This window comes from Rhizoctonia solani, chromosome 7, assembly GCF_016906535.1.
Source record: "Rhizoctonia solani chromosome 7, complete sequence".
NCBI classification, from domain to species: Eukaryota; Fungi; Basidiomycota; class Agaricomycetes; order Cantharellales; family Ceratobasidiaceae; genus Rhizoctonia; species Rhizoctonia solani.
Window position 1 is genome coordinate 2,179,957 of NC_057376.1, and position 16,828 is coordinate 2,196,784.

Sequence of the window (16,828 nt, forward strand, 5' to 3'; positions counted from 1 at the left end):
GTTTTCAAAAAGGAGCGAGACCAAATGGCTTGTCTGGTGCCTCATTTACAGTGGATCAGAGTATAGAACATGAGCTACAATACAGGTCCCGAAGTAATAAAAAAAACATGATTAAGTAGTCACAAACTAGGGCCTGGCGCATAAAACCAGGAATTATTAAGTTTTCAGACATTATGATTCAAGTCTGGGGCTTCCTTGGGATTCAAACATGAATCGCATAAATAATTGCCCATAATTCCCTATGAGCAATGGTAGACGGCCGGATGTTAAATGATGCCTCGCCTTTCCTAGTTTAGGGGTTATGTAGACCCTGTTCACGTGACTTTGATCTGCATTGTTTGTCACGCGTGCTACGTGATTCCATTTTTTACAACCATAGTTCAACCGTTGCGCCATGTCTTCTCCAATTGTCTCCTCAGGTGTGTAGACCTATCTCTGGCTAGCGGCTATTTATGGGATTAGGAGATCAATGACACGTGCACAGAATCAATCAAGCAAATTGACAGCTCACAGGTGTCAATGGGTGAGCCAAGCCTGAATATAGTTGATCAAACTACTGACCGCTGTCCTGATAGACTCTGAGGAAAAGATAATACAGAACGACGAGGTAAAGTCAAAATTACTTGATTGAGATCTCTCACAAACGGCATACAGTATTGTTACTTGTGCGAAGATGGCGGAAATTTGATCGACTGTTTCTGGTGCACAAACGCCTGTTGTTACACGTTGATCGGAAAGCAGGTTGACAACGCACAAGAGGAAACGGAGTCCTGCGTCTCGATCCCTCAGAGTATGCTGGATAAAGGGGACATTTTCCCATGTCCGCGGTGTGTGTCTGAGCGCGGCCTGACTTCAATCGGAGTATGTGTGCCTATATTTGGTTGAAAAACCAGAGGGGTAGTGGGGAACTTTGGGTCAAAAAGGGTCCATATATGCGCATTTTCTTGGCAGATTCAGAGCACAGCCACCTACAGCTCTTGAAATAGACCCTTCCCAGACCCTGAATCCAGCTAGATCATATGATACAGCTCCTGCAATATTCTAGTTTAGACACTAATGCCATCCCCTCCCCATCACTTACCTGATATAGAAGTGGACCCTGAAATTGAAATCCTACTAATAAACCTGCAGATTTTGAGTTGATCCATATATATATCATGACAATTGCAAATATTTATTTTCAAACCACCTTAAATGCCCAAATTAGGCATCTTCCTGCCATTTTAGGAAGTCGACACCACCATAAATGGAAAGAGCGGCCTTGATTACCCTAGAAAGTTCACACATTGGCCCAGTACATATAGTAACTTAACCCTCTTTTAACACAATTACTATTATCAGGCTTTATCAGCAATTCCTATTGACTATTGGCCAGTAGCTGGAATTTCATCACTCGATTGAACAAAGTTGCCCTAATCGAATGATGAAATTGCGAACAAGTTGTCCGTGAATTTCGTCATTCGATTAGGCAAAGTTCCTCTAATCGAATGATGAAATTCGTGGACAACTTGTTCGCAATTTCATCACTCAATTAGGGCAACTTTGCTCAATTGAGTGATGAAATTTGCTGGCTAAGTGAATTAGAGGGCTATATGCTTATACTAAGAGACTAGCAAAAGCTGTAGACTAGGGTTATTGAGTCCGCTCTTTCCATTTATGGTAGTGTCGACTTCCCAAAATGGAAATCCAATGCCCTATTAGGGCATCAATGTCAGATTTCATATGACATTTTCAAATACCCTTGATATGTATATGAATCAACTCGGAATCACGTGGTTACTTAGCAGGATTTCAATATCTAAGCGGATTACATAACTTGTCAAATGTAAATATGGACCCTGTCACGTGATATATATGTCAAACGATCCGGAATTGATGGATTTCCTAGTAGAATTTCATTTTCAGACTAGATTATGAAGCAGGATTCAAGTGTAGGGGTCATTTAATGTGAGGCACACTGAAGCATAGGTTGGTGTGGCTGATACTGTTTCTGATTAGATATAGGACCAGAGAATGTAGAAAGAAGTATATTGTATATAGAAGCAAATATATATTAATAGTTTAACTAATTACAAAGTATGAACAAGAGTGAGAGTGAGATAGAATAGGATGGGTCTTTAAGAGGCAGAAAAAGCCCCCTTATATACCTGTGAACAAACCAGTCAAGTCACTTGTAGGCATGACATGTACTTACTGTGCATTACTGTACATATAGCTTATTGGCTAGCTCACACTGACTTGATTACATGGAAGATACTAGATCTTTCTAGTATATACAAGTTATTTTGTTACACTCCCTTAACATATACCACTGGAATTGCATTATTTTTCTGATATTTCTACTATTTTTTCCGAACCCTTTATCTTATGTTTTTTGATCATGTGACCTTGGTGCTTATTATGCCAACATGCTGCGTCAAGATGCCATGCCAAGGGCGCTTAGGAGAAATCCATGCTTCTGTGCAGCCCACAGCATGCTTCTTATTTTATATGTACACTTCTTTTCTCATGCACATGGACCACTTGTAGATGGTCTCCCTTGTCATAAATACAGCAGGAAAATTGCTTGGAGACCCCAAGTTGATTTTACCTTGTCTCATACTCATTGAGGAGGATCCTATCAGCCAGCTAAGTAGCTGGCCCCCAGTAGTTCAGTTGCTTATCCCCTTAGCTCACTCACCACACCTCCCAGGCCTAAGGCCCCCTTGCCATAGTAGATAGGTTTTAAGCCCACCTAGGATTTGTCTCCTAACCATCCTAGGATCCTGGGATACTAGAATGAGCCCTAGGATGGACCTAGGATGGACTGGTGAGTGACCAACTTTCCCAGTTCCCAGTTTCCCAGTTTCCCAGTTTCCCAGTTCATTCCCTTTGGTTAGGATTCACTGCCTGACTAAGATCACTCCCACCAGCCAGCTTGTATGTGCATAGCATACTTGGTATGCCCACCCCACTGTGCTCACATGTTGCAACTTCCACAGCATACCTAGTATGCCCCTCCCGGACCAGAGCTGTGTGTCCTAGACGTCTGTAAGGATGTTGATGTCATGACTCAGCTTGGACCTATGGTACAAGAGGGTTTTAAGTCCGTGGCCCTATCACCAATGGACTATGAGACAATAGAGGGGCAACAAAGGCCCAGGGGATGTGGTTATGGGTAGAGGGCAACAAAGGCCTGGGTTAGGGTTTTTTAAGTAATGTGCACTAATGGCCAACTATGGGCCTGGGCAAGGGGATAGGTGAGATGAGGTAGAATTGACAAAGAGGTCAAGTCTTGCTGTTTTAGTGGCAACTTGACCTGGTTTAAATACATGAGGGAAGCCACATCAAAAACAATAGTACTAAATAATGAGTCATTTACAATTTCACATCATATATCAAATATGTCACGTGGTCTTGATGAGTCATAAATATATACCAAAAAAGGAAAGTGTCTTGGAAAAAAGGTAGAAAATAGTAGAAAATTATGTCATACCAATGAAGGTCATGACAGTCAAGGGCACAGGCGCTTGCGGCTGTGTGGATATACAATAGTACCGCTTAAGGCGGCAAGGTCTACCCTACAACGTCTTAACTACTAAACAACAATGACCAGGGCTGTAAGGGCAATGGCTAGCTACGTATGTATGATGGAGTTGACACTTAAGGTGTTGGTGAGCTACTTAGTGATCTGGCTGTAAGGCCTCATACAAGTGGGGATGCAACAAGAGGTAATCAACCTGGGTGTTACCATGGTTGGTTGGCCTCCTTATATATTACAAGTCTGAGCTAATTACAAATACATTATATGCAAAACTGTATCAAATAGGAACCCCGCTCTGCAGTTGGTCTTACTCATGTGTACGTGTCACTCACGTGTCATAGTGATGTCATCCAGTGGAGGTGGCTACGTATGCTGCGGTAAGCGCAGATGGGGACGCGGCTTGGCGCTTAGCGTATGATATAAGCGCCAAGGTCATGTGATTGAAAATGTTGTCTGTTTGCCTTTGTTTAAAATCGAGAAAATGGGAGTAAATTTCCTGGTATCTAGTGTGTCTACAACTGTTGTACACCACTGTAAGGTGGGTACATGCTGGTGGAGGCAGGCACTTAAGGCCGTACTACTACAAGCAACACTGATCTAACTAACCAACTAGGCTATACTAACGCCACTTATGGTGGACTTCTACTAACTACTGGCAACAATGGGGCCTGAGGCCTGGAGGTGTGGTAGGTCAAGTAAAAGGGGTAAGTGCTTCTGACTAATGGGGGCCGGCTACTTAGCTGGCTGGATACCTTCTCTAATGTGTAAGAGACAAGGTAAAATCAACTTGGGGTTTCCAAGCAATTTCCCTGCTGTATATATAGACAAGTCTGTAAAGTACATGTGGTCTGTGCATGTGTGAAAAGAAGACTACATGTGAAAAGAGAAGCGTGCTGCGGGCTGCGCAGAAGCGTGGATTTCTCCTTGGCGCCCTTGGCACGGCATCTCGGCGCAGCATCTTGGCATAATAAGCGCCGAGGTCACGTGATCGGAAAACAAAAGATATAGAGTCCGTAAAAAATAGTAGAAATAATAGAAAAATCGTCCAATTCCAATGGTATCAATTAGGAGATTATAACAACAACACTGTGTGACTATGTAAGGGCCTTTGCTTTGAGAAGCAGTGTACTGGTACCCATGCTGTCACACCAACCGGCTCCTTGTGGTCACGGTGCACCAAGTACACCACTTGGTGGAGCAGCTCCAAGCTTCTTGTCACACCAGGTGTACTCTTCTGTGCACAGCATACTGTGTACGCTACTTGCTGACACAGCCCATTGCTTCTTCTTGTCATGCATCACACAGCTCTTCTCTCCTGCAGGCGGCGTACCCAGTGCGCTTTTGCTGTGACCACTCCTCATGCTTACTGAGCTTGCTGTATGGTCTGCTTCTTGGGGTGGTGCACCCTGTGCACTAGCTGGTGATCCATGTGCTCTTCTGCGTTCTTTTTGCCGTATGTGTCTAACTCTTTTGTATTACTTTACCTCATGTCAATTGTAATAGCTGCTTTGTTTCACTAGCATGCATCAACATGCAGCAAAAACTTAATGAGCAACGTGTTTGCTACACCCCTAACACCACGCACTGCCAACATCAGTACCAACTATTAACTATTACATGCGCCCTTCACCCATTTCAAATACCGACCTTCAGGTCCTGTATTTCAGCACCCAACTTTGCCTCCAATTAACTCACAAACCTCCCCCCCATGCAATATGCCAGCTCCTACAATTTGGATAGGTTATTACAAAGTAGTAGGTTGGTGGTAGGTTGAACCAAGCTACACTGCAGGGTGAACTGTGATATGGCACAGGGTGGGAACCAGGTGGACACAACCCACATATGGTGTTAGGGTGGATTATAGGGAAAGCATCAGCCCTCCTACAAAAAGTTGCGTACTTTACACACAGCAATACCACCATCCCCTAAGTTAGGGTGAGTCATGTGACAACTGACCACCCACCCCACATAGAATTGCATACAACATGCAAAATTATAGCACCATGGTCAATGTTAGGGTGAGTCACATGATCAATGATTACTCCTTGTACTCACAGTTGCGTACCAAGTATGCAGCTATATGACCCACAATCATGTTAGGGTGAGTCACATGACCACCCACCACTCTACTCATGCAGAGTTGCGTACCAAGTATGCAACTATACTGCACACAATTGTGCTAGGGTGAGTCATGTGATCATCCACTGCTCTACTCATGCAGAATTGCGTACTTGGTATGCAACTATATCACACACAACTGTGTTAGGGTGAGTCACATGACCACCCACTGCTCTACTCATGCAGAGTTGTGTACTTGGTACACAACTATACCACACACAGTAATGTTAGGGTGAGTCACATGACCACTCACCACTCTACCCCTTACTATTTTTTAAGGATGTACTAGCGCTGTCTCCCCTTTGATTGTTTTATGCAAAATGTCTCTTGATGTTTTGCAGCTAAGCTTACAACTCTGAGAACCTGGTATGTGATAGCCAGGTGTCTCAAAAACCTTACATGTAGCTCTATAATTATTATCAATCACAACATTGCATGTACTCAACAAAACATTTGACCTATCTTGTTTGACCCACCCATGAATGCACCCTCAGTCCAGTGATCCAACACAGAAGATTAGCTGCTGCTGACCAAGCATGAAACAATCAACAAGTGCACCAGTTTGCAAGAACAGCAACTGACTTGGGATCTTTGATCATGTACATAGACTTGCAAAATCACTAATATATACAGATGATATTACTACATACAGTAGGCCACAAATCAAATGGGACACATGACTACCTTGACTTCAAGCTGCTGCAATGGGCCATGTACTCTTATTCATAGTGACGTACAATAATAAAAAAGTTCTAACTAAGTGACCTCTATCATGATGCAAAATTTCTTGTAAATTGGTAGTGACTTTGAGGAGAAATAGGGGGATTAAGCGTTTTTATTGTCCCATTTGATTTGTGGATGACTAATCATTTCCGGCCCTCTTACCCCCAACTGGCCTCTACACACCTATTAAAGCCCTGTAGAGTGATACAAGCCAGCTCAGCCTCTTCTTACAATGCCTACTTGTAGTCCTCAGCATTCTCCAGAAGTTTGAGCTTGGATTCTGGCTCTTTATGAGACCGGATTGACTATCCAGTTGGTCTCTGCCAAACTTGGCATCCCTTGCTCAACTGATGCTCACACATGCAGCAATTATGAGAGAACACGCAGCTATCACTCCAACAGAGCTAGGTTAGGACACCCTTGTAAGATGAGACTTGCCAATGCAAAATTTGCCGCTCTCTTGCTCTCTTGCAACTGGCTTGCAACTGCATCTCAGCTCTGTTGGGACTACTTTCCTCATGTCTCAGCCAAGACTGTCTGCCGCCGCCTTTGCAAGCTTGGCATATACAACTACGCTTGGCACTGTGTAGCTTAATCAGAGAAACTAGGTTGCTAGGTAGGCTTGGTCCCAACCTGGGTGTCCTAGACGTCTGTAAGGACGTCAAGGAGGGGGGGGCGCTTGCGGCTGGATGTATCTAAGTGAAAACCGCGTAAGGCGGTGGCAAGCTATCCTACAACAACAACCAGCTATACTACAATGCCCAAGGCTGTAAGGGCAATGGCAAGCTATGTAAGTACAACAAGAAGGCCGCTTAAGGCAGTGTGGACTGAGTAACTAAGTAGGTTTGCTGGGCTGTAAGGCCCTTGTACAATGTAGGATGCAACAAGAGGTAATCAACCTGGGTGTTACCATGGTCAGTTGGCCTCCTTATATATTACAGGAGAGAACTATTTACAAATACATTATATGCAATTCCGTATCAAATAAGAACCCCGCTCCGCAGTTGGTCTTACTCATGCATACGTGTCACTGACGTGTCATGATGTCATCATAGGTGGAGGTGGCTATGTATGATGAGTAAGCACGGATGGAGACGTGGCTTGGCGCTAAGCGTATGATATAAGCGCCAAAGTCACGTGATTAGAAAAGTTGTCCGTTTGTCTTTGTTTAAATTTGAGAAAATGGGAATAAATTCCCTGGTATCAAATGTGTCTACAACACTGCCCCCCCTTTAAGGGCCTTGGCAGCGCCAAGGGCCTTTTCCTTCATTTCTTTTTCGAATTTTTTCAGGATTTTTTTGGCGTTTTTGAGGTTTTCCCTTGGTTCCCAGGTGTTCTCCTCTGATCCATAGCCTTTCCATTTAACCCTAAAAAACCATTTTCCGTCCCTTTTTTCCATGTCTGTGACTCCTTCTACTTTGTATTCCTCCTCCCTGTCCATGGTGACTGGAGGCGGACAGTTCTTGAACGTGCGTTTAGCATCCCTTTTCACCTTTGACAGTAGTCCTATGTAAAAGATGTTGTGGATTCTCATAGATGGCAGGAGTTTCAGGCGGTAAGCGCAGTCAGAGATCTTCTTGGTTATCTCAAAGGGGCCTATGCGTTGTTCAGTTAGCTTTGGACTCAGGGTCTTTAGCTTCACGTTCTTGGCGTCTAGCCAGGCCTCTTTGCTGACTTCAAAACTGATTGGTTCTCCTGTTTCTCCGGCTGTCATTTGTGTCTTTGATTGCCGGAGTGCCGCCTCTATTTCCCGCCACTGTGCCTCCATTTGGGTTGCCAGGTTGTCTGCCTCTGGTATGTTGGTTGGGACATTACTAGGAGTAAGGGCCGGTTCCCATCCATATAGTGCCTTGAATGGGGATTTGCCAGCTGAGCTGTGAACGGCGTTGTTGTAGGCAAATTCCGCCATTGGTAACCATTTGACCCAGTCTTTCTGGTTGACCCCTGAGTAGGCCTGTAGGAAGTGTTTGACTGTAGGGTTCACACTTTCTGTTTGCCCGTCACTTTGTGGGTGATAAGCTGAGGAAAAGTGAGGGTTTATCCCCAGGCATTGGTACAGTGCCTTTAGGAACTTGTTGTTAAAGACTCTTCCTCTGTCCAAGACCATCTTCTCAGGCATGCCGTAACGCTTCCATATGTGTTGTAGGAAGAGGTCCGCTAATTCTGGGGCCTTGAGTTTCTTGGAACATTCTACCAGGATGACGTATTTGGTAAAGCTGTCCACTATGACTAAGATGGAGTCACTATTGCCATCCTTGGGTAAGTCTACAATCATGTCATAAGACACGTGCTGCCAGGGTCTAGTAGGGAGCTCCAGGGGTTGGGGCGGTATTGAGGTGTACTTGGGCTTCCAAATCCGTTGGCAAGTCTCACAAGAATCCATGTGCCAATATGTGTCACTGTGGATGCCAGGCCAATAGTATACACGTGAGATCAGTTCCAGGGTCCATTGTCTCCCCAGATGTCCTGCCAGGGGGCTGTCATGGTAGATGCAAAGTAATTCCGTCCTTAGTGTGCCAACGTCAGGGACCACAATACGCCCTTGGTAAAATAATAGACCGGCTTCCATTTGATAATCCTTGAAGGCCCTTTTGATGGATGGAGGTGCCTTTGACTCATTTTGGAGGAATTGGAGTATTTCCTCCAAGGATTTGTCCTGATCTAGGGCTGCCTCAATCTGGCATTGGAGTTCCTTTTCTGGCGTTACTAAGGCTACATTGGCAAATATGGGGGTAGGGAGCATGGTCTGGGTGGCGGGTGGAATGTTGGCATGGTCGGAGCATTGCAAGAGGGCATCAGGTTTCCCAGACTGCTTTCCCAGGCAGTACACAATTTGGAAGTTATAACCTGCTAACAGTAAGTGCCATCTAGCGTGACGACAGTCAAACGTTTGGGACTCCTTCCAGTACTCCAGGTTACAATGGTCCGTGAATACAGTAACAGGGTGGAGGGTTCCTTCCAGGAAGATACGCCAGTATTTGAAAGAGCAAATGATAGCAAGTAGTTCTTTGTCATGTGTATCATAGTTTTTTTCTGCCCCTTTGAATGACTCAGACAGGAATCCTAATGGGTGTAGTTGGCCGTCTTCCTGCTGTTGGCTTAGTATAGAGCCTAGTGCTGCGCTGGATGCGTCTGTTTCCAGAAAGTAAGGTTTTGACGGGTCGGCATGACAGAGTACCAGGGCGTTTGTGATGGCATTTTTTAACCATTGGAAGGCTTCTTGTTCCCTTGTATCCCATTTCCAGGGTGTGTCCTTCTTAACCAGGTTGTGTAATGGCCTGGCTATATGACTGAAGTTGGCAACAAAGCAACATAGGAAATTGGCAAATCCCAAGAACAACTGGACTTCCTTGACCTTTGTTGGGGTAGGCCATTCCTGGACGGCTTGGATTTTGAGTTTATCCAAGCTAAAACCCTTGTCTGACACTATTATTCCCAGGTATTCCACTGATGTCACATGGAAGGTGCACTTTGAGGCCTTGCAGAACAATTGGTTCTCCAGTAAGCGCCGTAGGACTTCATGGACGTGTTGGGTGTGGCTTGCATCATCCTTAGAATAAATTAGGATGTCATCAAGGTAGATGATGACGCAAACGTCCAATAGGTCCTTGAACAGGTCATTCATGAAGTGTTGGAATGAGGCGGGAGCATTTGTCAAACCAAAAGTCATAACCAGGGATTTGTAGAGACCATACTTGGTGCGGAAGGCCGTTTTCCACTTGTTGCCTTTTTTGACCCAGACGTTATTATAACCCCATCTTAGATCTAACTTAGTAAAGACCTTGGCACTGCGGAGCTGGGCCATGAGGTCATCTGGACGGGGTAATGGATATACGTTCTTCTTGGTCCAATTGTTTAGGCGGCGGTAGTCAACTACCAGATGACAGGAGCCATCCTTTTTGGGAACAAACATGACAGGGGAACTAATGGATGATTTGCTGGGGCAGATCTTTCCAGCCTTAAGTTTGTCCCTGAGCCAATCCTTGAGTGTAGCGGATTTGGCATCAGTCATGCTATAAAGAGGGGAGTTTAGGGGGCCCTGTTCCGTAAGTTCTATCCCAATGTTGTAGTGTCTATGGGGAGGGAGCTTGTTGAATTCCTCTTCTCCAAATACCTTGGCGTATTGATGGTACTTGGGGGGTACTCCTTCAAGAGGGTTCTTGTCAGCTTCTTCCTCTTCAGCAATGGCTACCTGTTCCAGTGGAGTGTGAGGGAAGGAAAGGGTACGCATGTTCCAATCAATCTCTGGGTTGTGGGTGTCTAACCATTTCAATCCTAAGATAGCAGCGTGAGACCCTGTGTTACAGATTAGGAAGGTCTTGGTCATTCATTTGCCATCAAAGGAGAAGGTAAGATTAGCCTTCTTCCAGATCTTGCCAGCCTGGGGGCTCAACCCATCAAGCATAGTAACGGTGCAAGGAGTTGGGAGATCTATTAGGGGTAGGCGTAATGCCTTGGCAATTTGTGGGTGAAGAAATGAGGACGTAGTGCCTGAGTCTATCAGGACTTCTAAGTGTTCTGCTTGTTTCTCTGGTTGTATGGAAATAGTAAAGAGGGGGGATGTTCTATTGGTACTATGCAATATATTACAAATTTCCAAGATCAAACCAGAGTCCTTGGGGTCCTTGCACGCAGCAGCAGGTACCCTTACTCTTTTCCCAATTGGTACTCAGAGTCTTTGCCAGTCTTGGCGGTTTCCTTGGCTTTCCCCTTGTCCTTGATAGGGGTTGCCTTCCAGCCTGTGCGGCATTCCGCAAACTTGTGGCCCATTTTGCCACATTTGATACAGGCGCCTGCGGCGCGGCAGCAATTTCTTTTCTCTTCCAACACAAAGTTGGGATTGTTGGAGAGCTTCTTGGAACTGGTATTTGACTGGCCAGTACTCATCCCCCTTACAGGGTTGGATGTTTTGCTAGACTTATTGTCCCTTGGCAGGTGGCTAGCACGCTCCTCTCAAAGAGTGTTGTTGATGACAAGTGCTGCGTTCTGAAGCTAAAGAAGGGTGCGGGGACGGTGCTTGCGGGTTGCTATCTGTTGGCTGACCTCCCAATGGAGGCCGCGGGCAAACTGGCCTCTAAGGGCCACATTGTTCCAGTCCAGTTCCATAGCAAGGGTTCTGAACTTAGTAATGTAGTCTGCGCATATGCCGGACTGGGTGAGCGTGGTGATCTTCTGCTCAGCAGCCCTTGTGGTGTCAGGGTTGCCAAATGCTGCCAGGAATTCTATCTTGAACCCTTCAACCGTTTGGATAATGGCCCGGTGTGAGCCAAGCTGATCAAGGTGAGGGTGGGCCCAAGCCCCGGCGGAGTCCTTCATGTTCATCAAGGGGAAGGATAGAACCTCTTGATTGGTGGGGAACATCCGCGAGTTAAGGCGGGTCCATGCCAACATCCTTGTGAGCCACTGCTTGGCTTCACTCCCAATCTTGCCTGTATAGGCATCTGGATGGTCTACTTTGACTGGGGCAGGATAGGCGGCGGCAACTGGAGCCAGAGGTGGAGGGGCAGCTGTCCCAATTGGGGATTGGAGACGTGGAGATAGAGGGGGAGAAGGGACTTGCGGGGGCACTGCTTGGTCTGGGGCTGGCTGGGCAAAAATAGGGAGCCCCTTGGAAGGTTTGGGCCAGAATGAGACCCAACTAGTTGGTCCAATAGGGTCAACTTTTGATAGGGGGCGTGGCGTTGCTTCCACAACCAGGGGTTTGGTATCCTCTGGGGTCCGGGGCCCGTGAAGCTGGAGGCTTTTAAGCCCATCCTTGACAGTATTGACGGCTTGGGAGATGTTCTCAAGGTTGGTACAGGCCTTGACTCCTGCCTCTCAGACTTCTTCCACCTTTCTTTTGAGGTTCTCAACTTGGCCAAGGAGGCCAAGGAGGAGGCTTGTGATACGCTTGAGGGAGACTTCCCCAAGTTCAACAAAGGGGGCTGCCGGAAGGTGGGGTCCCAGCTCCCCTTGATTGATTGGGGAGCAGGCTCAAGAGGGTGGCCGGGAATGGGTTGCCATGGTATGTGTTGGTGGGTAGGACTGGCCAGCGTGGGAAGATGCCTGGGATGAGGAGCAAGTGGGGGTGCGCAAGGTAATGATGGGTGAGTGGGAGTAATGGGGGCTATGTGCCTATATCAGGACTTATAGAGCGCTTTATTGCGTTATACGCTAAAACCCTGCGTCAAACAACCTAGCGTTGAACAGTGAGTGTAGCTAATCACTGCCGTGGACAGGCATGATGTAGAACCTTGTTTCTGCAAGCGGGTGTATCTGCTGTCTGGGTTTGCTAGCAAAAGGTGCGGCAAACGTGTGGTATGCGGGCGATAGGGTTAGCCTGCCTTATAGCAATTTGCTACTACGTGGGACCAACAGCTCTTTGATTATTCCAGCTGAAAGGGGAGTCCAATCATGTGTTTTTGCTTGTGCTAGTACAGGTAACCTTCTTGGGGGTCGGGACTTAGTAGTGGTGGGTGCAGAATGGTTTGCAACCAACGTAAGGTTGATTACCTGTTGTAGACACAGTCAATACCAGGGAATTTATTCCCATTTTCTCGATTTTAAACAAAGACAATCAGACTACATTTTCAATCACGTGACTTTGGCGCTTATGTCACATGCTAAGCGCCAAGCCATGTCCCCATCTGCGCTTACTTCAGCATACGTAGCCACCTCCACTTGATGACATCACTATGACATGTCAGTGACACGTATGCATGAGTATGGCCGACTGTGGAGTGGGGTTCTTATTTGATACAGTTTTGCATATAGATGTATTTGTATTTAGGTAGCTCTGTAATATATAAGGAGGCCAACCAACCATGGTAACACCCAGGTCAATTACCTCTTGTCGCACTCCACTTGTTGTACAAGGGCCATACAGCCCGGTAATACTTAGTCAGTTACTTAGATAGTCCACACCGCCTTAAGCGGCTTTGTTGTTACACTTAGATAGCTTGTCACCGCCTTAAGTGGTCTTGTTGTTGTAGGATAGCTGCTTGTTGCCATAGATAGGTTTGTTGTTGCCTTAAGCAACTTTCTCATTTGTACACCACAGCCACAAGCGCCATCCCCCTTGACGCCCCAACGGACGTCAAGGAGGGGGGGGCGCTTGCGGCTGGATGTATCTAAGTGAAAACCGCGTAAGGTGGTGGCAAGCTATCCTACAATGACAACCAGCTATACTACAATGCCCAAGGCTGTAAGGGCAATGGCAAGCTATGTAAGTACAACAAGAAGGCCGCTTAAGGCAGTGTGGACTGAGTAACTAAGTAGGTTTGCTGGGCTGTAAGGCCCTTGTACAATGTAGGATGCAACAAGAGGTAATTGACCTGGGTGTTATCATGGTCAGTTGGCCTCCTTATATATTACAGGGGAGAACTATTTACAAATACATTATATGCAATTCCGTATCAAATAAGAACCCCGCTCCGCAGTTGGTCTTACTCATGCATACGTGTCACTGACGTGTCATGATGTCATCATAGGTGGAGGTGGCTACGTATGATGAGTAAGCGCAGATGGGGACGTGGCTCAGCGCTTAGCGCATGATATAAGCGCCGAAGCCACGTGATTAGAAAAGTTGTCCATTTGTCTTTGTTTAAATTTGAGAAAATGGCAATAAATTCCCTGGTATCAAATGTGTCTACAACACAACCTGGGTCCCAAACTGAGCCAGGCTACCCATGGTAAACCTCTTAGGCTTGAGTGTATACATGGAGATCACACCTCTGAACACTAGTCAGTATTTGAATGAAGACATCCAAGCTAACACCTGTAGTGCATGCTTTGTATGCACAGCAAGCACAACACTTGACATCTGAAAAAGAGAGTATGCACAGAGAGTGCAACACTGATGATTTGTCAGCATCTGCACCAGCGCGCACATAGTGCCACACGCTATGTGTACTTTGTACACACAGAGAGTGCAACAGTGGTGATTTGTCAGCATCTGCACCACCAAGCACGTAGTGCCACACACTATGTGTACTTGGGCTCTTCCTTGGCCAAAGAGGACTGGCAAACCTGGTTAGCATCAAGCATTTGGAGCCTAGATATAGGACTTGCCAGCTCCTTATGCCTTTTGCCACTTGTTGCACCTTTTGATGTCTTCTTCCCATTGGCTTTTGGTGCAGTTTTGACTGGTGCTTTCTTAGGAGCCTGAGCTGTAATGTTAGATTTGGGATAGTCAGATATAAATATGTATACCTTGGCAGGCTTGTCCTCATCCTTGCTGAGGGTTGAGTCAACACAGCAAACCCTCTTTGAATTGAATTTAAGAGGCTGTATTATGGATAAGTAAACAAAATAGAATAAACATCAAGCTGACTCACCTTGTTGTCATTGTCTTACAATACCATTTGTTCCTTTTGACAAGTGTTCTTAGCCTTGGAGACAATGGGGGAGCTCTCAGGTTTCTTGCCCTTGCCCATGCCCTTGCCTTTTGGCGCAGTGGCAGGCTGAGCCCCTACTTTATTGCAAGAGGCACCAAGGGCCTGGTTGCAAGCCTTTTCCTTTGCAATTACCTTGTCTGCCTTGCAAACGTCTGCAGCAGTTGGCTGATCAGGGAGGGAGGGGAGCAATGAGCAGTCATCCTCATCCTCTTTGTCCTCTTTGTCCTCACTATTGTCCATGTCTTGGTCCTTGTTGTTTTCCCTATTGTCTTTGTCTTCATTATCCTTGTCCTCATTGTCCTTGTCCTTGCTGTATGACTGGCACTTTTGCTTTTTTGAAGAGATGAATTTGTCATTGTTGACATGGGGTTGCTTCTTGGTCAATGATTGGGAAGTCAAGGATTTGGAAGTTGAAGCTGTCTGGGGGGCATTTGTGTAACAGCAGGAGTTGAGAATATAGTTGTCTTTGTAAACATTCAAGTCCTTGCCAGAACCCTTACCCACATCCTTCTCTTCTGGGGCCAAAGCATTGTGCTTGAGGAATTAGGAAGTTTTTGTGTTTTCTATAACTTGTGTCAGTTACAATACATATGGAATAGGATGTTGTAATTACTGCCAGCCCTGGTATAAGAGCTATTCAAGGTCAAATGGCTTCTACAGATTGAGTTGATAGCCCAGCTATCATCACCCACCTTGCCACAGAAGTGATCCAGGAATTTGTGATATTTGTACATCTAGGGAAGTTATTAGGATGTATCAGACCAAGTAAAGAAAATCAACATACATAATTGTTGATTTGATTGTGCTCCAAAGAGCCATAATGCTTGTAGGTGAGTTGCTGACCTTGTTATAGAGTAGGGTTTTAGGGACTATGTAATTAAGTACAGAAGATGATAAAGTGATTGATATATTAACTATCTGTGTATATAAAAGGCAATAGACTAGCTATATAAGGGTAGATTAGATTGGTAATCAGGGTGATCCCTACACTTAACAAGTAATCAAGCAATTACTGCAGCTGCAGGTGGTTGGTTATGCTTATACCTATAGTATGAGAGTTAGTATTGAGTCCTAGATACCTACTATAATTTATCTGGATTTGTTAGTAATTTATTTGACTGAGATTGCGCTTAATTAAAGTGTATATGCCACTCCCAAGGCCTTAAATTCTCCCAACTGACTTACTCAAGAGGTTCAGGGTTGCCCTAGAGCCTTTCCTGGCTACCCAGTATCTTTTGGGACCTTGCTAGAGGCTATATGCGCCGAGATGCCTTATAGGTTAAGTTCAGTGAGCTTAAGAGGCTAAGAAAGCAAAATAAGACACTCTAAACTAAGTTAAGAAGATCTAATAGATCTTCAAGTTCACACAAGGGGTAAGAATGGGATTAAAAGAAAGTTGTTATCAAAGGGTCTCCCTCAGGAGCTTTATATACCCCAGAGGGCAAACAAATAACTATATACATGATGTTCAAAAGAGGAAGTTACATGAGAGGTACAGTCTGAGCTATTTGATACATAAAGACCAATTAGTCCCAATAAGTCCTAGTGAGATAGACCTAAGGCTATTTATAGTATGTTCTAGAGCATACATGACTAAATTACATAAGTGTGAATGCTAAAAATCACCTTGAGGCAAGGTAGGATCTCATAGAAAAAGCTAGAAACTTAAATGGTTAGTATCTCCATCAATTTGGCTCAGTATCAGACAATTCATTTTTGAGAACTGAGATGCCAGAGCCTCCAACCTATTGGTATTTCTTGGCATGGTAGTATGCCTGTTTCCTGCCAAGATATTGGCATCAGCGTGCCCCACCAACCTTTGGCGCTTATTTGCCATTACTAAGCGCTGGTGCTTGCATGCTTACTTGCAGTGATTCTATGGTCTGTAAGTACCATTCCTGCATATAAATGTATGATACAAAATATGATATAAATCATAGAGATAATTGTATGACCATTTTGCACAGTCAAATGTGTATATATGCAAGTGCAATGAGGAAATATAGTATAAAAAGTCTTGTAGCACCGCCAGTTTCCAAATATAGTAATGTTCATGCCCATATTTGGATAGAGAAAGTATGATTACTCC

General features: G+C 45.2%; 3 protein-coding genes across 3 annotated transcripts; all 3 read right to left on the minus strand.

The window, feature by feature from the left end:
* Positions 1–7,577: 7,577 nt before the first annotated feature.
* Positions 7,578–10,595, minus strand: RhiXN_06857 (Retrotransposable element Tf2 protein; the record flags this gene model as incomplete). Its single annotated transcript, XM_043326673.1, has 1 exon — positions 7,578–10,595. The coding sequence occupies one exon, from the start codon at positions 10,593–10,595 to the stop codon at positions 7,578–7,580; it is 3,018 nt and encodes a 1,005-aa protein (XP_043182105.1).
* A 96-nt stretch (positions 10,596–10,691) lies between these two features.
* RhiXN_06858 (Retrotransposable element Tf2 protein) lies at positions 10,692–11,251 on the minus strand (the record flags this gene model as incomplete). The annotated part of the gene is made up of 2 exons (XM_043326674.1): positions 10,692–10,938; positions 11,016–11,251. The coding sequence occupies 2 exons, from the start codon at positions 11,249–11,251 to the stop codon at positions 10,692–10,694; spliced, it is 483 nt and encodes a 160-aa protein (XP_043182106.1).
* A 105-nt stretch (positions 11,252–11,356) lies between these two features.
* RhiXN_06859 (Retrotransposon-derived protein PEG10) lies at positions 11,357–15,473 on the minus strand (the record flags this gene model as incomplete). Its single annotated transcript, XM_043326675.1, has 5 exons — positions 11,357–12,166; positions 14,372–14,506; positions 14,555–14,629; positions 14,704–15,273; positions 15,432–15,473. 5 exons carry the CDS (start codon positions 15,471–15,473, stop codon positions 11,357–11,359), a joined length of 1,632 nt encoding a protein of 543 aa, XP_043182107.1.
* Positions 15,474–16,828: the final 1,355 nt, after the last annotated feature.